Below are 21492 nucleotides of genomic sequence, written 5' to 3'. Positions count from 1 at the left end.
AGAAATTTAGAAAGTCCTATTTTCCTATACTTTGCAAAAATTATCCTGTGAAATTTATGTTCACTTTGGGTAAATCTATGTGTAGTAAAGCCCACTCAAGGGTCATTTCCATAGCTTGCTCAGCTCTTCCATACTCAAAAGAGTCCCAGGAAATGAGTCATTAGCACAGAAAGTTGCTTTTTAGAATATTAAACAAATCCATGGGGTCATGGTATGTGAAATTCTAATCTAGACTAGCAATAGCCTTATTTTCCTAATCATACAATCTATTCTTGACTGCTTCTATGAATTTAAAGTTTAAAAGCACATCACCAAAAAGCAAGTCATTTTTCATTTCTACTGAGAAATGATTTTGAGACATTGTGTTCGAGGCACAGGGAAAGAATTTCCAGGAAGGTCTTTACAACTTTTAAGTTGGATCAGTTAAAAAAAAAAGTGGGCCTTAAGGGATGAAAATGAGGCTGACACTTGGGAGTCACTGAAATCAAACAAGAGCTACTTTTGAGTTTTGTAGGGACAGAACGGGCATACTGGATCCGGAGAAGGGCTCGCCTAGGATACTAGGTTATTAGCGCTTTCAAAGAACCTGAAAACAAAATGGGGCAGGACTTTCCCCTTCTTGCCCAAGAAGTTTAGGTAACTGGGACCTGCGTTTGCCTCAATTAATCGAGTATTCACCCCTAATTTGTGTTTGGCACCTTATCAGGTAAAGGCAGTGGAAACTGGTTCAAAGACAAATGTAGTACTAAGCTCCGGAAAGAACCAGGCTTCCAAACCGGCGCACCAAGCTGCCTGAGAGACCCAAGCAAGGTAATGATGACCGTAGGACTAAACTCTTCCATTAATATAGTCTTTTGGGCCGTGTGAGGGTTTACTAGAAGTCCTCACCTGAAAATTTGAGTATTTTTATAAGATCGAAGCACACCTTACCCCGGGGCTTAGGAATTAATGAAACACAGTAAAAACACCTCTAGAAGTTAAATAACGTTTGGAAAAACTGACTTTAGAAAGAATACAACATGACTATTTTTCATTCTTCTACCGCAAATTCAAAGAATGTAATGAGAAAAAAATAAAGCAGTTTAAGAGAAAGAAAAAAAGGAAGGCGTTTGCAACACTCCCTGCCTCACCTCCACCGCCCCCATCTCAGTGATTCCACCCCACCCTCCAGCCTCGCCTCCATCCAGCTTGGCTCCACCCTGCCCCAGGGGCTCAGTGATTTTGCAACCAGTCAGGGAGAAACGAGGTGGGACTTCCGGCATTTGAAAAACTTCCGGCGGGAACCGGAAGATGTAGTGACACACAGAATCCCCGGCCTTCGGATACGTGGTGCGGGAAGGTGAGCTGAGCGTGTGCCTTGGCGGTGTTCCTGCGGGCTCGGGTGAGCCCGGCGCTCGGGCTCCGGTATTTTTGGGGCGATGTAAACAGTTTTGAACGCTCATTTGGGAAATAACGTCCCTTATTAAAGTGAGACGTTTTTACCGTTTGCGGTCTCTATTTACCAACTTACATCCAGAAAACCTCTCGTAGCACCCGGGCGCGTCTTAAGTCAAAATGCAGCTCTTGGCGCCTGGGGGCAAATTAAGCCGTGGCAAACCTAGCTTGTGTTTATAGCTCAAATTTCTGGAGATGGGGAGGAAGCATCTTTTCACTATCAGATCATGGCAGAATCAACTGCATTCTCAGCGGTGTGCCTGGCATATAAGAGGCGTTGAATAACTGCTGAGGAAAGGAATGAATGGAAACTCTAGGCAACTTTCCTGCAACCTCCCATGTGACAGCACGTACCAATTTAATGTATGTGGAATGGGAAACAAGCCTAGTCTTGGTGTGTAGGGCATTGTGTTCTATTCCTTCTACCACATAGCTTTTCCCTTTGAATCAACCATTTAAACTCACTGGCCTGATCTGGCTGGGTAGAGCTAGCATTCTTCCCATACAACAAGGTTGCTGGTCCCATCTTTGGTCAGGGCTCCCACAGGAATCAACCAATGAAAGCAAAAGTAAATGGCACAACAAAACCATGTTTCTCTCTCTCCCCTTCTCTACCTCTCTCCTTTCCTCTCTCTAAATAAATAATAAAGACAAGAAAATATAGAGGCTCTTCCAGGTTTAGTCTTTTGTTTTCATTACTCAGGCATTTATGCTGACATTCTGAGCACTTCTGACAGTACCCTTAGGGAGACTTTTAGGGGAAAGAGTTGTTCCCCTCTGCTCTTCTTAATTTTTTTCATTTTTTTCCTATTTTAATATTTGTCTTATGCAGATTTCCCTGTGCCTTTCTCCCGATTTTCTTTTTTTAATAGATATACAAGCAAAGTTTATTTAGAAAGTCACAGAGGTAGAAGAAGTGAGCTGTAGAAGAAACAAATGGGTTCAGGAAACAAGTCCCGGAGGCAAAAGAAGGGCCCTTGGAGCTTAGGAGAAAGAGAGAGGCAAGGAGATCGGCCTGGGTGAAGCCCGTGGGAAAAGGCTCCATATGGACATGCGCCAGAGAGAGAGCACCTTTCAGATTTTCACTTGCTCTAGTTCAGTGCCTTCTCACTTAGCAACATCACGGAAACCTCCAAGTTATTGATTTGAATATGCTCAGATGCCCAAGGAGGTAAGACAGCTTGGTAGACTGGAAAATCTCAGGCCACTAAGAACAGGAATGTTCTTCTGTACCATCACTTCTGCAAGGAAGCAGTGAGTGCCATGTGTGATTTTTGCCTAATAGTGATGTATATTCACTCTATAGAGAATAGATTCCTTTATATTCTTCTATACAGACCATTGTAAGAATGTGTTCATTTAATAAGTAGCTATAGAGCAGCTGTTAAGGGGTGGTCTCTGTGTGATGCAGACATGAAAAAGGTTAGTGTGGTTTCTTCCCTCATGGTGACTGCTGCCATGAAGTAAGCATGGGGCATACAGACAATGAATAAGGCTAATTATACGTTATGTTATATAGTGCTTTATAAGGGAAGTAAACAGGGTCCTATGATATTTCTAGGACACCCATTTTAGCCATGAGGTATTGACCTCTAAGAGGAGATGAGGAGCCTGCCACTGAAATGCGCAGGGGGAGTACTACCCCAGGCAGAGTGAGCTTGAGGTGGAGAAGAGTCGTGCTTGTTCCAGGAACAAGCTTGTGACTGTGGCTGCAGAGCTTCAGCAAGTGGTGGAGATGATTAGGAAGGTAGGCGGTGTCAGTCCTGGAGGGCACTTTCGAACTCAATGGTAAAAAATGTGACTTGGTTCTGTGGGGAGGACGGGAAATCATTGAGTGGTTTTTAAGCATTTTCTGAATATTTTGGATTGGCATGTGGAGGATGGGTTGAGGGGCAAGAGTAGAAGAAGGGGTGCCAGTTAAAAGGCCATTGCAGTAGTCCAGCTGAGAGAGACTGGGGACTAGAGACTCACTGGAGAGCACAGAGATTTAAGATACATTTTGGAAGAAAAATGTATTTGACTTACTGGTAGACTGGATGTGGGAGATGAAAGGAAAAAAGATTTGCAAGGCTTTTTTCATGGTGAATGAAACTTTGGATGATGGATGTGTTTGTTATTTTGGCTGTGGCGATGTATATACATATGTCAAAACTTTCCAAATTTGTATACTTTTGAAGTTTTTAAAAAATTTTATTTCTTTTAGAGAGGGGAAGGGAGGGAGAGAAACATCAATGTGTGGTTGCCTCTCATGCACCCCCACTGGGGACCCAGCCTGCAACTCAGGCCTATGCCCTGACTGGGAATTGAGCCAGCAACCCTTTGGTTTGCAGGCGGGAGCTCAATCCACTGAGCCACACCAGCCAGAGAACAAATTTGTGTTGCATGTCAGTTATAGCTCAATGAAGCTGTTAAAAATTTTCAAAGGTTCTGGCTTAGCAAAAAATTACCCATCTTAAGTGGATGGTGGTGCCATTTACTGAGATGGGATAAAGTATTTACAACCATGGAAATGGATGAAGTTTTGGTTCATGCAACCAAACAAATCCTATCTAACAAATCCTATGACACACCATAAGGAAGAGTTGGGGAATGGAGATGGAGCTATGGTCCCTAAGAACATTGGTCTTTTTTTTTTTTTAAGATTTTATTTATTTATTTATCTTTAGATGGGAAGGAGACAGGGAGAGAAACATCAATGTATGGTTGCCTTTCATGCGTCCCCTGCTGGGAGTTGGCCTGCAGGGAACTGGCCTGCAACCCAGGCATGTGCCCTGACTGGGAATCGAACCGCGATCCTCTGGTTCGCAGGCCCGGACTCTCACTGAGCTACACCAGCCAGAGCCTAGAACATTGGTCTTTAAGCTGAAGTTTGCATACCCCTGGGAGTACCCCTGGCACAGATAGTTTTTAGGAATAATTTCTAGGTCCTTAGCTTCTATATATATTCTTGCTTAAACTGATCTGCTTGAAATTGGCCTATGTGTTCATGAATATTCTCTTTTCTCACCTCCCTTTTCAAAATCGTACTTTTGTTCCCACTTGTTTATATCCTACTCATCTTTCTATGGTAACTGCCTCTGGACTGTCTGAAAGGGGCACTTTGAAATATTTTTTTCCGAGGAGTCTTCCTTAATGAGTAATCACAATTTTATGAGCTTGCCAAGTTTTTGTCTAACCCCACTTTAAACATTTCTGTTAAGGCTGAAGTGTGGAGCTAGAATTGGGGCACAGTGGTCTATGTGGGGGTGTTCTGAATTCAGGTATATCGTAGAAGGGGGTGGTGGCAGTGGGTGATGTGGTTGGCTGTTTGTTGGGGTGCACCTTCAGTTTTTTATTCTTGGGCTGGTAAGATTCTCCAGAGAAGACTCTTTCCGTTCCCTTCCCTAGAGGCTGAGGATCTGCCAGGCAGCTCTCTGGGAACTTACTGGGTGGAGAGGCGGAGGCTGGAGATGAGGCGGTAGGAGCAGGAGTTCTCTGTGGTTAGCACTCAGTTTGTGTGGTTCCCATGCCCACGAACTGCCCTTGGTGTCCTCTAGTCTAGCGACTGTCATACCCTCTTCAGAGGTTAAGCTTCTGGAGCACCAAGCGGAGTAGGGCATTTAGAGATAGTGCTTCGCCTCAGACAGCTTCCACCCAGTCTTAGTCCCTTTACCCTTAGTTTCAAAGTATCAGGTACTGCTTCCCGAGATGTAATTTTTTTTTAAGGACACTACAGAGTAAATTGGTTTGGTTTTAAATGGCTCCCACTACTGACTTGGGATTTTAATATTTACGTAGTGAAATCTGTTTATCTTTTTTGGCTTTGGGAATTGAGTCATGCTTCAGAAAACCTTTATTCTCCCACCTCCACTCAAAATCATGAAAATAGTCTTCATTTTTTGTAGTAATCTGTATTTTATTTTGTGCATTTAGAATTATTAGTCAGCGTGGAATATATTTCTGTTCCTGGTGTGGTGGTAGGAATTAAACACTTGTTTTCCTTCTGAGTGGTAGCTGGTTGTCTTAGTACCACTTAGTGAATCATTCGTTTCTGCCCTGGTTTAAACTGCCACCCGTCATACATTAACGTGCTGCGTGTTTGTTTCGTTGTTGTGAAATACATACAGCAGAGGCACCACAAGTTACCCCTCCTTTATGATCAGTGTCTAGAAGCACTCATGTCAGGAAGGATGCCCTGCATAAACATAAACTCGCAAAAAAGGGGTGAAGGAAAAGATGTGAGTCCGTTTTCTCTACTTCTGGAGACTTTTCCTTTTGTTCTCCTGGTTCCTTCCGGGCGCTCTCCCGCCAGTGCCTCTGTCTGGACTGAGCTGAGCGGTGGCAGCTGGGAGAATGTGCTCCCTTTTGTAACAGCCCTTTGCAGTATTTCTATGCAGTATTTCTCCTCCGAGTGGGAGGTAGAACCAGAGGCATTATAACGTGTCTGGTTTAGGGGCTTGTTTAAAGGGTTGTATTTATGTCAGAGTCTAATACAGTGTTTGTGGTTTGACATACATTGTTTAGGTAATTTATCAGCTAAAGTAAATCTGTTTATTTCCTGTATCATATGATGTCTATGGTTATTTGTCGTAACTTTTTTAGAACTAGGCTTTTGAATTTGGTAAATATTTAGTGGCTTCAGTGATTGTTATTTAACTATCGGGTTTTTTATTATAAGGAAATGGATTATCTTGTTTTAGGAATAACATGACTGCTTATTCAGTCAGTCAACATTATTTGTCAACTTTATAGGTAGACTGTCAGAAGAAAATATACTGTGAGAAGCTATAGAAGAGGGAAAATATTTCTTTTTTATTTTAAACCTAGTTTGTGAAAACTGGTGGCTTTATTTTTATTTTTATTTTTTAAAACATTTTATTTATTTAGTTTTAGAGAGAGGGGAAGGGAGGGAGAGAGGGAGAGAAACATCAGTGTGTGGTTGCCACAAGTACACCCTCTATCAGAGACCTGGCCTGCAAGCCAGGCATGTGCCCTGACTGGGAATTGAACCAGTGACTATTTGGTTCGCAGGCCTGCAGGCAATCCACTGAGCCACACCACCTGGGGCTGGTGGCTTTATTTAAAAAAAATATGTATGTTGATTTTAGAGAGACCAGAAAGGAGGGGGGGGGCAGAGAGAGAGAGAGAAAAACATCAGTGTGAGAGGGAAAAACATCTACTGGTTGCCTTCCACCTGTGCCCTGACCAGGAATTGAACCCCCAACCTTTTTGGTACATGAGGTGATGCTCCAGCTGACCAACCCATGCCGGCCAGAGTGGAAAATATTTCTTATATAGTTTATAGTTATAGTTTAATAAAGAACATTATCATTTGGTGCCTGATAAACCATCAAAAAACAGTTTACTCCTGCATATAATTCTGAAAACCTATGAATTGTCACCCTCTAGGAGCTTACATTTTACCAAAGATGGCTCACACTCACCAGGCTTTTGAATCCATCATGGAGTGTTAGCTACTCTTATAATTGGCAGCCACATAAGAGGGGAAACCAGTGTTTGGGCTCGTGAATAGCCCTCTTTTTTTCCCCCACCGATGGCATTTTCTAACAGCAGAGCCATTGGGGTTTTAGTTTTGCATACAAAATAAACGATCAGTCATTCAAGTGATTCAAATCATGCTGATTTCATGTTCCGTTTCTTCCAGATGTCATCATTGCCAAGAAGAGCAAAAGTAAAGGTCCAGCCTGCAGAACCCAAGGATGAGTTTGCTTCCCTCTCTGAGCTGTAAGCGTATACACATATATGTTTTTTAATGGGGGTGGGAGAGTGATGGGCATTTTAGGGAGTTAATGCATTCTTTCATTGACTTCATTTTAGTCGAAGAAGGCTGTGTCTTTCCATCATTCATGCTGCAGATACTTACTGAGCTCATGTTGTGTCCCGGTCCTGTTTAGGCGTTGGTACTGATGAACAGGGAGAAAGTGATGAACTAAAAATACAACAGTATTTGCATAAGCTCCATGAGAGCAGGGAGTTTTTTTATACAGGGTGGGGCAAAAGTAGGTTTATAATTGTGAGTATGTGAAGCATAGAGTTTATTCTTGTATCATTAACTTTTTATTGTATTTTCCAACAACTGTTGGAAACAACTGTTAACCTACTTTTGCCACACTTTATATTGCTTTAGAGCGAGGTTTCTCAATCTCAATACTATTGATTGGATAATTTGCCAGGGGGCGGGGGTGCTGTCCTTTGTAATATAGGGTATTTAGCAGTATCTGTTGTATCTACCTACTGGATGCCAATAGTGTCCTCCAGTCTCCCCCCCCCCTCCCCTCCCCCAGCACCGCCCCCTGCTGTGGCAATCAAAAGTGAAGAAACAAAAGGCAGGGCGAGGACTGATCAGTGCTAGGCAGTAATAGTCCTGCGAAGAAGCATAAAGCAGGGCAAGGGGTAGAGAGCACGTCGAGTGGTGTCCTGGGAGGACATTTTGGATACAGTAGTTGGGAAACTTCTTTCGGAGGGTGTGGCGGGAAATCTGTATGAGATTGGGCTGCAGCTTGCAGAGATCTGAGGGGTGCTGAGGAGAGGGCGTTCCAAGTTGAGAGAACAGCAAGGGCGAAAATCCTGAGGCAGGAATGAACTTAAGTATTAAGAGAACAGTGAGACCAGTATGGCCAGGTCAGAGTCACCAAGAGAGGGACTGGAAGTGAAATGATAGGTAATGGGCTGTGACAAGGTGTTAGGGTTTTATCTGAAGTGGAATGGGAAGCTACTGGCTGGTTTGGGGGAAGGGAGGTAACGTGATTCTGTTTATATTTATAAGAGATCATTCTGGTTTCTTGATGGTGAACAGACTGTAGGGGTGCCGTAATGGAAGCCAGGAGATCGGTCAAAGAGATTATTATAGAAGCCTTGGGTGCTAGAGGAGAAAATGGTGAGAAGCGCTCTGACTTGGGATATACTTTAAAGAGAGAGTAGACAGGATATGCTGATGGAGTTGATTTGGGGTGTGAAGGAAAGACAGGAATCTGGTGACAGCATGAAAGTCAGGTATGAGGGTGGTGAAATCAGGAGTTCTCTGTTGGACTTGGTAAGTTTGAGACAAACGTTAGAAATCAAATGAAAGTGGACATACTCTTGAGCTCAGGTCAAGTTGAAGACATAAAAGATTCTTCTATATTCAGCTGTAGGACGAGATGAGGTCATCTATCTAGTAAAAGAGCATAGAGAGAGGGGGCTAAAGACTATGTCTTACAGGGTCCTAACATTGAAAGGTTGGGGAGAGGAGGATGGGGAAGCCAAGGGGCTAAGGGGAAGCTGCCAGGGAAGTGAGGGGAAAACCAGGGGGGCAGTGTTCTGGGAGGGTGGGAGATGCTCTGTAAGGAGCGAGCGCCAGATGGTGCTGAGAGATCAAGTTGCTTAGGAGTGAGAGTTGACTACTCTTAGAACTGCCTCATGTTTAATAAAGTAATACCTGTACTAAGTGTTTCTGAATAGTGACTGAAGTCACTTTTGTGCCTGTCATGTAATCTTTGCAATATCTCTATGCAGAATAAGGTGAGTAATTCCTGCTTGACAGATGATGAGATTGAGGAGGAAAGAAGTCGTTCTGCTCAGTTTGGTGAGAGAGTGAAGAGCAGAACCCTGATTTTCTGATTCCTTGGTTTTCTAAATCTCATACCTTGAATTCCACTGTTACTGTGCTGTGCCAGTTTCATGATTTTCTGTGGGTTTTTTTGCTACTCGTAGGGTTGTTAGCATCTACCTGTGGAGGTAACTCAGTTGGAGACTCTCTGTGGCTTGACCTATCACAACTATGCTCACCTAGAGCGTAATTTAGCTAAGTAGTCATCCAATCAGGTTGTTGCTCCTAGGAAGAACTTAAATCATTCAGAAAGGCAGACATCTCAGTTCACCAGTCTCACTGAAGGAGGTGGTTGTCCTTCCCACCAATACTGACCTTCTACAGTAGGGATGGAAGTACCATTGATGCGGTTGACAGGAGCGTGATGTTCCTTTACCACAATTCATACACTGCTTTTTCTCTGCTGTTGCTATGAGTTTAATTCTTGGGTTGTTAGAAAGTACTGCAGCTGCACCTATGCCGTCTAATGAGGAAACAGATGCATTTTTCGAAAGGAACCAAAGGCTAAAACAGTTGGAAGGGTCGTGGTGCTGGCTTTTTATGTAATTGAGGGTGTTTCCTAGGGCCATACTCCACTTTTTAGGTTGGTTTGAATAAGTTAATACAATTTAAATGAATTTGATTAGCACTTAGGAAATTATTTAAGTGCTTTTCACCGGTAAAATGGAAAACCTCACAATGACTATGGTGTGACATGACCCAGTAAATTGCTTAAAGTGATAAATGATTTCCTGTGTCTTGAGTGCATGTGTGTGTATTTGTCTGTTAGGTTACTGGTGAATCGAGAGAGACTTGTGATTTACAGCACATCGGGGGGTGTTTTTACATTGGTCTCTGGTTAACTCTTCGGTTTAATTGTTAGTATCTGTTTGTACCCTGTGCTCACACGTGTCCATTTTATATTCAACACCTCTTAACCTTATTCTTTTGAAGAAGTGTTACATGTCTGTCTTTTTTTGCCTTTAACATTTGGCTTAGGTTTTCCTAAAATTTTTTCTGGCAATTTATGCCTAGATCATCTGCCTCTGAAGAAGACGACAAGGACGATAGTGCCTGGGAGCCCCAAAAGAAAGCCCCCAGAAACCCTAAGCAACCTGTTCGCAAGGAATCCAAACCAAAGAGGATGCCCCGGGGGAAGAAGAATACTCCGCAGACCAGCGGTGGCCCGGAAGGTGTGGCTGTTCAGGAGGTGTTGGTAGGTGCTTTAGCCGAATACAGGGACGCTAGTGCTTTCCCAATTAGCTATGTCACTTCCCCCTCATATATAGGAGGACAAAGCAGATAGATGACAATGACTTCAGGGCAATGGTGTCCTCTGCCATGGGTTTTAGTAGTATTTCCCTCTGATCCTCCATGATGGAGGAGAAGAAATACTTATCAACTCGTATATATGTGTATCTTGCCATAAGCACACTGCGTATACTTCAACCTGGATTATACAAAGAATTATGCATTACAAAGAGAATTATGCATTTCCAAAACCATTCTCTGTTGTATTCCTTTAAGTGACAGCTTCCCTAGGACATTTAAAATAATACTCTTAATGCACAGTGGATGCCTGACTTTCCAGGGACACATTTACTGTGTATAATAGGACTTACTGTTAGGCCTTGCTGTGCCCTTGGATAGGGCTTTGGAATTACTCTTTTCTCCTGCTATCCAGTACCTGTGTTGCATAATCTTTGCATTCAAGCTTTTCACTGGGCGCACTTTTTAGTGGGTGGGCCGGCTTTAGCTATAGCTGAGAAAGGTTTGACTTCCATTACCACTGGCAGAACTTGGAGGTATTTTGCTAAGCCTGGCATAGCTATTATTGTACTTGAGTAGATTGATTTCTTAACCCAGAAAATATCTCTTAGTTCAGTAGTTCTTTGTGTAGAGCTTACAAACCCTTTGAGAATTTGAGAAAAGTTAAGGACCCTCTACAGTGAAGTAAGTACAGTGTACACATGTCCATCCTCTAAGTTTTAAAGCGCAGTTCAAGGTGGGTTCAGCTTCCTTGTCATGGTCACTTCTTGATTTTACCAGTGATGCTGTATGTATATGTTTTTCTCAAAAGTGCCGAAACTCACATGTTGATAGCTCAATGAAAGCATGTGGATCATGTCGTAAGATTTCATTTCATTAGGTTGCATTTTGCTTTGCTGTAACCACCCCAAAATAATTAAACGCCCCATTTTGGATAGAACTAGAATTAGTAGCCTTCTAATGTTTTTAAAACTCGCTTTTAGCAAACACCACAGATAAAATCCATCATTATTCTGCCCCTTTCCCTCCAGGTTGCTGGCATTTATGAGCCCACTCTCCTTCATTCACTGGAGACTTTAGCTCCTGCTGTGGACACTCTGTCTGCCAGCTCCTGTCACCATTCTCAGCAATTTCCCTGCCCCGTGGGTGATCTAGTACCATGCTGTTCTTTGTTCTTTGATCTCATCTCCAGTGGCCATTCTTTGCATGGACAGCCATCTCATATTTCATCTTGAATCTTGTTGTCACTGGACTCGGCGCTACCTCCGACATTTCTCTTTCAGCCGTTCCACTTCTGCGCCACCAGCTCTGTGCTTCCAGCTCACTTGTTCAAGGGCTCCCACCGCCACAGTTTTGTGCCCCTTCTCATCAGCAGTTCTCAGTCTTAACTGCACGTTAGCTTCCCTTGGAGAACTTAAATCATGCCAGTTCCTAGACCCTGTATCTAGAGCAGTCCAATCTGGAGAGAATACCGGGCTAGGCAGGGGCAGCCGTAGAGTATTTCCTTAAGGCTCCCCAGGCGACTTTTTGTGCAGCGAGCACCGGGAACCCCTGCCCAGCCTTCCGATGTCAGCACTCCGTCACCGACATTCAGGCCTTTCTTCCCTCCTTATCTGCCCTACATTCCATAATCTCTCAATTAAATCACTTTTCATCAAACAGTTTCACTATTTTTGCCCTTCTTTCCTTCGATGATACACGCCTGATCAAACCCTGAGGCAGCCGGAAGCAGTCTTAGCGATGACCTAATTTGGTCTTTTAGATTTGTAATCTCATAACTCACGTATGTAGTGCACTCATTACTTTTTCCCCCAGCAGGTTTGTTTTTCCACTTTTTTCTCTTTTCTTAAACTTACTTGCATGTCTATATTTTCTCTCTCAGCTGATGACATTGCCTTTTACGTGTTCGAAACTATGTGAAGTTGCCAGTGACAGGTCTGTGCCCCCTCTGTCATCCCCTTTCTTCTGCCAGCACGTCTTCCATTGGCTCAGTCATTACACGGTATAAAAATGCTCGTATAGATCTAATTTTTAAGAAGCTTCCTCCTGACTCCATATCCCTTTTCAGTTATTTGTCAAGTTCCCACGACACAAGGCAAGGATAAGGCTGAGGCCTGCCGACGGATGCGACTGGTAGAGACACAGCGAGCCACGTTTTGGTTTAGGCAGTTTCCTACTCACAGAGACAGCAAGGAGAAAAGTGGTCAGCATCTTCTACAAGTCTTGGATTTGGTCATAGGCTACATAATAACCATTCGTTAAGAGTGACTTTAAACACCCATGGAGGCAAAAGAAAACAAACTTCGATTATTTAGTCTGTGAAAGATTCAGGTTAACTATAAAAAGGAAAAATATTGTCATGGAGGCTTTAATTAAAGTTACTAAGCACTGAAGGAGCTATAGAATTCTGGAAGCTTCAAAAAATGGAGAGATGCTTCCATGGTTTTGATAGTTTAGATCCATGTTTCTCAAAATTTTGGTCTGTGGATGCCCTTACATTCTTAAAATTTATTGAGAAACCCAAAGAACTTTTACTTACGTAGATTATTTCTATCAATATTTATTGTATTAGAAATGAATGAGACATTTAAAAAATATTAATCTAAAAATAAAGATGTTACATATTGATACATATAACACTTTAATGAAAAATAAGTATCCATTTTTTCAACACAAGAAAATAGTGAGGAGAACAATATTGTTTTACATTTTTGCAAATGCCTGTAATGTGTGACAGGAAGTGACTGTTTAAAGAAAACCCTGCCTCCACACAGATTATTTCCCTGGTTTTTGGGAAATGGAATATGGCTACTTGAACATAGATTTTTCAAATAAATGTGGATATTCATATTCGATTCTTTACCAAAACTCAGTTAAGTGGTGGTTTCTTTGTTTTTTAAAATTTATTTATTGATTTTTACAGAGAGAGAGAAAGCGGGGTAGAGAGACACACACGTACATGGATTTGTTGTTCCACCTATTTATGCATTCATTAGTGACTTCTCATGTGGGCCCTGACCCGGCATTGAACCTGCAACCTTGACGTGTCGGAATGTGCTCTAACTGACTGAGCTACCCGGCCTGGAGTAAGTGGTAGTTTCTTAAAGATTTGTCCTATGGTGGTAGCTGGTACCACATTAATGAACTTTTTATACTGTTATATTAAAATTCATTGGTCTGTGGTATGATATGGATTGATCTTTTACCTAAGCATGATTTTGTAACGTTACATATTGGTCATTGGGAAAATATTGGTTCACTGATTTATGCATATCTTCTAAACATTAGTACCTTTCATCATGCAATGTCAAAAATTCACATTTGTTAATATACCCACTGATTTTGTCACAGTGTTGGAAAACTGTCCAGCTCACAGAAGCAGATACAAATTTCTAATTTTCACTTTAAAGGCTAAATTTTATTATTGGCTCAAAGACAGGTATTTCTTTGAGGTGACATTCTGACAGAGACCCACATCTGATGAACCGTAGTTTGTCAGTCATTCTTTCAAGTGAAAGGGGTGTTTTGTGGACAGAGAAGCTAGGTCCCTCACAACTCAACCGGCTGGCCCACTGCTTTTCCTTGAGACAGCATGCGTCATGTACAGCGGGAGTGCTTTCTGTGCTCCAATTTCTGCTCAGATTGTCGAAAGGGTATGTTTTCAGGGGTCAATATTTTTAAAATTAATATTTTTTAATATATTAATTCTGCTGTATTCTTATGTGGTACTGACACTGCTTTACTGCAAGCACATGGTGGTGAAGGGAGCAGTGACTGTAATCACAGCGGGGCGACGCTGCCCTGCGTTTTGCTACCATTGCTCTTGCCGAACCCTCGCACATTTCAACATTTGTGAAGAAGGCAAGTGATGTCTCGGCATTATCGTAAACGTACCTTTGACCTCACAGACCCCCTGGAAGGGTCCCGCATCCCCCCAGAGCTCTGTGAGCAACACTGAGAAACAGTAGATAGATCTTGCCTGGTGACTCTAGAGAAGGTATCTTTTATGTATCTAATTTATAACTATTGGCCTTTTTTCTCCTCACCTTTAGTCATTTTATTTTTTTCTTCATTTCTTAATCTACTTCTTTTCTCCCCATTAGGAGGGGGTCTCAGTGTGGTAGTGGTGGTAATGATATTGGTATCAGCAAATATGCTAAACATGCCCTTGACTGGACAGTCTTCCTCAATCCTCACGACAGCCCCTTGAGGCAGGTGCTACTATTGTCCTAATTTTGGAGACGAGAAAGCCGAGGCAGGAGACATTAAATGACTTGCTCATGGACCATAGATAGTAAGTGATAAAATTGGGTTTCTAAGTCAGGGACGTGATTTTGTCAGTGTTTCAGGAACTGATACGTTTCTCATGGGTGTTTTTGCATCAGTGATGCTCCTAACAGTGATATATAAAACCAGAGTGTTGGTTTAATAATCCTTTGATCTAATCATACGAACTTGAAATTATTATGACTAGCACTGTCTCTCCTTAGAGGTAAGTAGGGAGTTAAATAGGAATCAGAAGTTTACTTGATGACCATCGACTCAGAGTAGGAGAGTCAGACAAACCCATTCACTTGGGTTTACTGAATGCCTGCTGTGGTCCGGGCACTGTGGTCCAGGCACTGGGAAGCCCATTGAACGTTTCCACTGCGTGGATCTGGGGTAGTCTGTGTCCAAGTTGCAGGAGGCTTGTCTTGCCATTGGGACCAGAATACCCAGAATCTGCTGCTCAGCTCTCCTCTTCCTTGTGCCTTACTTAGAAGAATGCGGATTGTATTTGCTTTTTACCGTTTTTTGCTCTTCAGTGGCTGACAGCCCTCTGTGTGATTGACACATTCTTTAACCAAGTCAGTTTATTTGATCAAATTATTACCAACTCTGATGGAGTCATTCTGTTTTTATTTCTTTGGTTTTGTCCATTATGTTTCAGCTGACAGTGTAATCCTCGGAGGTCTGTTTCATGTGTATCATTTCCCGGTTCAGGTGGTAGTGTAGTGGGTGGGCATTAGGATGGGGTGCTCTTTACTGTAGTAGTTCCCAGTATTTTCAGTAGTCAGTAATTTCGAAAAAGTATTTGATACGAGAGAAAATTGAATTTTAACTGAATTTAGTTTGGGAGTTGTCCTTCTGTTGTGGTTTGTGCCATCTGTCTCGCTTAGGTAAATAGCGACAAGCTAGCATATGGAATGGTAAACTCCACGTGGGCAGGGTCTGTTCAGTGCCCAGATGAGTGCCAGGTCTCATTCCTTCCCACCCGAGGTGTCACTTGGGTGTGGATGGCGGAGGGGGGGGTGGGAGCATGTGTCCAGTGGCCTCTGGACACGTGGGAAGTGCTTCGCAAACTCCTGTTATAGGGAAGTGCCTGACACTGCCCTGCTGTCATGCTTTTGTCTGTCCTGTGTCCTTCTGCAGAACTTGGTGGAAGGTGTAGCCTGTTGGATTTTATCAGTGTGTGTTTTTCTTTTCTCTCCAAATGACTGATTTTTGATGCAAGTTTTATTTATTTTTAAAACTAGATTTTTTGCCTATTCTCCCCTGTAATCCTCACCTCAGGATATGTTTATTAATTTTAGAGAGAGAGGAAGGAAGGAAGGGAAATGGCAGAGAATGAGAGAGAGAGAGGGAGAGAGAGAGAAGGAAGGGAGGCAGCAACATTGAAATATTGTTGAAATGTCGATCTGCTGCCTCCGGTGGGGTTTCCAACCAGAGACTGAACCTGCAGCCCTTCGGCGTATGGGAGACACTCCAACCAGCTGAGCCATCTGGCCAGGGCTTGATTGCAAGTATTAAATCTTAGTTTCTCTGGCATGTGTAGGCCTATCCTTTATTTACTTATTTATTTATTTAAATCATCACCCAAGGGCATGCTCATTGATTTGAGAGACACAGAGAGAGAGAGTTGCGGGGTGGGAGGAGGTGGAAGGAGAGAGAAACAGAAACATCGATTGGCTGCCTCCTGCATGTGGCCCAACTGGGGATAGAGCCTGTGGTCTTAGGTGTACGGCATGATGCTCTGACCAACTAAGCCACCTGGCCCGAGCCCTTTAGTTGTTTTTTAAAATTAAACTTTTTATTTGTAGGTAATTTCACGTGCAATTATAAAAAATATACAGAGAGCTATCTCATGCCCTTTGTCCAGTTTCCCCAATGGTAGTAACATCTTGCAAAATCCAGTAAAATAATCACAGTGGGGATATTGATGTGATAAAATCCACTGATCTTGTTTAGAGTTCCCCAGTTTTATTTGTATGCATTTATGTGTATGTGTATCCTTAGTTCTGTGAAGTTTTATCATGTGTGTAGGTTTGTGTATCTGTCACCTAGTGTTGCCCATTTATAGCCACACCCCGCTCCCTCCCAACCTCCCTCCCCCTTACCCTCTCCTGCCCCCAATCTCTGACCTCTGGCAATCACAAATTTGTTCAGGAATGTTTTTGAGATTGGCTTTTCCCCCCATCCAATCATATCTTTGAGATTCTTCCAGGTTGTTGTGTGAATAATTTGTTCCTTTTTATTGATGAGTAATATTCCATGGCAACTCATTTTTATCTTCTAATTCTCATGTGTTTTCATTGTGGTTTGACAGAATAGTTCTGTGGCTGTGGCTGATGTTGCTTTGGAAGACAGAAAAAATAAATCGGTTACTGTGCAGACTCTGAAAACAGCAAGGACAAAACGGAAAAATTCAGCTCAATCATCTTCAGCTCCAAAGACCAAAAAGCTGAAAGTTGAAGAAACCAGCAAAGCCAGCGATGTCAAGAGTGAGAGTCACAGTGCAGAGACACCATCCACAAGCACCCCGTGGGAAGTGGCCTGCAAGAAGGAAGAGGATGGAGATGACTGTGCATTCGGTCAGTCCCCGTTAGAGACCGTGAAGACCGAAGCACCCCAGGGGCAGCCTGACAGGATTCTGGCAAATGCCAGCGATGCTATGGAGGAGATGGAAATGAGCTGGGACATCGTGCAGGTATGCGCAGCCTTCGTCTGTGCTTTAGGTGCCCAGAGGAATGAGAGTGGCCCTGACGGTCTCCAGAGATCAGCCACTTATTTCATCTTTAGTTTTGAAATTTGGTCTATTTTATACGTTGACTTGTTTTGTTAGCCAGTTGGTTATGATAATTCTTTAATAATTTTTGTGCTTTTTCCTTCCATTTTTGGCAGATCTTACACATCAAGATTGAAATGCTAATAAAATTTAATGCCTTTGTGCTTTACTTTGAAAAATCTGCTTAGGTTTTGAGAAGAGTTACTGAAAGCACATTTCATTTTTTTAATTCTCCAGACTGACTTCTCTCAGCTTTTCTGCTTACATATACATTTTGCTGAAACTTATAGACTTTTTAAAGAAGAATTAATAATTATGAATATGTAGTACTAGATGTACTGCAAATGTGTAGTACATATACTATGTAGTACATGTATATAGTACATGTACTGTATGTATGTGATACAAAATTCCAAAGATACCGATCTTTGTATCCTAATTCTTATCCAACCAATTCTCGTTCCTGAAAGTAAGGCATCTTTCCCATTCTTGTTAATCATTCTCTATCAGTTCATATACGAGTAGTTGCCTGGTATTCTACTCTGTGGGTGTGTCATAATTTATTTACCAGTTTCCCATTGCACACTTAGATTCTGCTGAAAACAATTAGTCTGCTGAAAACAATTCTTCCAAAAAAATTGCTATGAATATTTCTTCCTCCAGAGGGTTAAATATATCAGGATAAACTGCCATTGAAATGTTTATGTATTTTGAATATTGATAGATGTTGTCAAATTGCCTTCCTCAGAGGTTAAACTATTATACTTTCTCACTGGCAATGAGAAAGTGTTTTTTCTTGTCACTCATGTCAATAAAGTGAGTTACCTGTCCTTCATTTTTGTAGTTAGTCTGAGAGATAACAATGCATATCTCACTGAGCCCTGTAGAATACAAATGATAGAGTGGCTTTAATTGGATTTTATCGAATTAGTGAAATGACTATTTTATGATTGTCAGTTTATATATTTTATGTAGTTTTAAATTATATTTTATTTTTTAACCACGGCAAGTAGTTTCTAAGTGACTGGAGAATATAACTTGATGCTGTATTTTAAACTATACATTACAATATAGATGTTTAATTTGGGGGACTTTAAATCACTGAGTATACTGAATTTACAGGTTTTATCCGAGAGAACCAGTATTGAACCTTGGGTTTGTGCCAACATCATCCGTCTCTTTAATGATGATAACACAATACCCTTCATTGTACGTTATCGGAAAGAGCTCATTAACAACCTTGATGCCGATTACCTGAGAGAAGTCCAGCAGACCCTAGAGGAGCTACGGTAAGATACTAAGATACGTGGGGAGAGATGAGCCCAGTGTGAGGGGAAGGGGGCAGGTGGACCAATGAGGGGCAGCCGTGGGGAAGTGAGTGACAGCATATTTCAACAGCTTCAATGTTTTGGGTTTTTTGAAAACTGTTTTTAAAGATTTTATTTCTTTTTAGAGAGAGGGGATGGGAGGGAGAAAGAGAGGGAGAGAAACATCTGTTGTCTGCCTCTTGCATGCCCTCACCTGGGGACCCATTCTATAACCCAGCCATGTGCCCTGACCAGGAGTCAGACTGGCAACTCTTCGCTTTGTGGGACAATGCCCAATCCATTGAGCAACACTGGCCAGGCCTGTTTTGTTGAATTACTGTTGTCTGGATGTAGTCCTATTCTGACAGAGGAAGCCAGCTCTATTTTACTTATGTAGAGGCGTAAGGGTCCCTCTGCTGGTGTGTTTTTGCATAGCGTGGGTGTGTATCAAGGGTGGTTCGCACTGCAAGTGTGTGCCTGAGAGTTGTAGCGTCATCTTGTCTCACGGAAATGATTCATGTGTCCGAATCAGGACTGCCAGTGGAAAACTCAGAAAAATACGCTTTGGTCTAAATCTTCAACAGATTACACAAAAATGCTCTCTCAGTACTACAGAGATGCTAAATGGAAAGTTCTTTGGCAGTAGAGAGTTTGTAGGAAACATGTATATTTTCTTTTTCTATTTTTTTGAGTGGATGGTCATTTTATATTAGGGGATTGTAAATTGTGTATGGTCATAGAATGGAAAGTACCCTTTAAAAAGTTATGCCTGTGGACTTACTGTAATAACTCTGAAATACACATAGAGAAACTAGAAAGACTGTAAGACTGTATTATTCACTAAAGTTATGAAAACACTCTTCATTGTTCATGCATTTATTGCATTTGTCCTACATGCCAGGTGCGATGTTGTCAATGTGTGTGTTCTTCAAGTCTACAAAAAGAATCTGATTAAATTGGATATAATACTACCATTAAGCCATTCTAAAAGTATTGAGTTATTTTTACAAGCCTAATAAGCTGCCTGTGATTTGGGGGGACCGTGCAGCTTGTGAACTTTTCCACCATGTGGAGAGTTAATTTTGTTGAGAGCAAAATCAGTTACCAACTCAGGAGTATAAATGGCTAGCTAAGCAAACGGTCTCAGATTTAAGTCTTCCAGGGCCAGGCTAGTATAATCAAATAGCAAGGAAGAAGAACTGGAGATCGCAAGTCCTGTCCAAGAGGGAGGGCCGGCCTCTACCCTTCTCCAGCAGATTGCTGGTACACAGTGTTACCTACCCAGTTGGATGGCTCTTTCTGTTTCTGAAAAGAACCTGATAGTGTGGGTTTCTATGTATAAAACTTCGGAGCCCAACAAAATCCTCTATGGACCACATCTGGAAGGCCAGTATTGCAATTTCTATAGTAAGCTTTCTGTTTGGTTGAGTGCAAGTTAATGAAGAAAATCTGAGGGTTTTGGGATCTGAAATTGTGAAGCGTCACAAACAAGCAAGGATGATTTATTTAAAAAATAAAATATTCTACCAATATTTGGTTGTACTTACGGGTTTATTACTATGATGATTATTATGTTCTTTTTCTATTAAAAAACCACTTCTGCAAGAGAGTTCCAGTCTTATATTAGCAGAGGAATGCTTCTCGAAGTAACTGGGGACACTAACTGGGGCCTAGAAAGTTTTTTTATATCATGCAGGGATTTCTTTGTGGTGAGGAGATAAGATCTCTTTTTTCTTAAGCTTCGCATTTTCTGTATCTAGAGCATTGGCTTGCAATCTGTTAATTGTTACCAATAAATGAGTAGGTCATTACAGTTTAAAAAATGATATAGCGACTAGAGAATATGAGTAAGTTTTATGCTAAAGGTAAATATTGTTTAATAAATATGTTTATATGTGTGTATGTAAACATGTAAACATTAACATGTTTATGTGTATATATAATAATAAACAGTTTTATGAAACAACATTTATCTTTATAAACTGCACTCTTATATTTTCTGTTTCATTTTTTAAGTGGTAATGACCTACTCAGTTGGTTTCACTACACATACACACAGACACACCCATATTCTCACATCTATACACACACACTGCATTGCAAGGTGAGATATATTTCTTACTGAGGGGTTACGATTAAAAAAGTAAATTACGTAGCACGAGTTTGGATAGTAAGAAGAGTTTTTGTATTTTCTGTAAAGATGCACCACCTTTGCCTTCCACGGGGGCCAGCGGGAAGATGCTGGCCAGCGGGAAGATGCTGATCATCTGTCAGAATGACTGGCAGGCTCCCGGCCCGGGCCGCCGGGGCTGTACGAGGCTTGCAGGCCGCAGCCCAAGGGCTGCCTAGTCTTCACCTTTCATTTGTAATCTTCTGCCTTTGGATTCTTGTTTCCCTAATTAGATTTGATTTTTTCATCCTTTTTAATAATTCCTCATCTCTCTGATTTTGCCCATCATTTTAGCAATACCATCATTAGGCAGGTCCTGTAAATAGGAACAGGTAAGGAAATGGGAGAAGAGGTGCTAAATAGAGCAATAGGACCGCATGTTCGTAGTGAAGCATTATTATAAAGTGGCAGAACAACTGTGTCTTGCTCTCGATCCTATCTGTGCGTTGATCCCCGGGATCACCTTTTCTCCACGAAATCCTGGTTCTTTGCAATGGAAAATGGTACAGCCAAACCTCAGCCATTTAGTGCTGGTGTCTGTATGATCAGTCACTGTATGATTCAGTTTTTGAACAAATCGCTTCTCAAACAGCCTTCTGGAACCAAGGTTCCGCTGTATTTAGAAACTGTGAATGCGAGGTATATTCATCCTGAGTAGTGATGCTCAACAGCAGTGAGTACCCGTGTCACCCGTAAGTTG

The 21492-nt window shown here is 41.9% G+C and overlaps 1 protein-coding gene across 2 annotated transcripts in view; it reads left to right on the top strand.

Annotated features, from left to right (window-relative positions):
- The first annotated feature begins 1276 nt into the window (after positions 1-1276).
- The window catches only part of SRBD1 (S1 RNA binding domain 1), a 181021-nt gene continuing 160805 nt past the window's right edge, over positions 1277-21492 (top strand). For both annotated transcript variants that reach the window (XM_037066637.1, XM_037066636.1), the window contains exons 1-5: positions 1277-1339; positions 7079-7158; positions 10037-10217; positions 16857-17237; positions 18438-18604. In XM_037066637.1, coding sequence (XP_036922532.1) covers positions 7079-7158; positions 10037-10217; positions 16857-17237; positions 18438-18604 — 809 coding nt within the window. In that variant the 5' untranslated portion in view covers positions 1277-1339. The remainder of the gene's footprint in view (positions 1340-7078; positions 7159-10036; positions 10218-16856; positions 17238-18437; positions 18605-21492) is intronic.

Source organism: Sturnira hondurensis, unplaced genomic scaffold (assembly GCF_014824575.4).
Source record: "Sturnira hondurensis isolate 20B ecotype Veracruz unplaced genomic scaffold, ASM1482457v3 Scaffold0016663, whole genome shotgun sequence".
NCBI lineage: Eukaryota > Metazoa > Chordata > Mammalia > Chiroptera > Phyllostomidae > Sturnira > Sturnira hondurensis.
The sequence above is the reverse complement of the archived record's forward strand: the minus strand, read 5'-3'. Positions and strand labels throughout refer to the sequence as shown.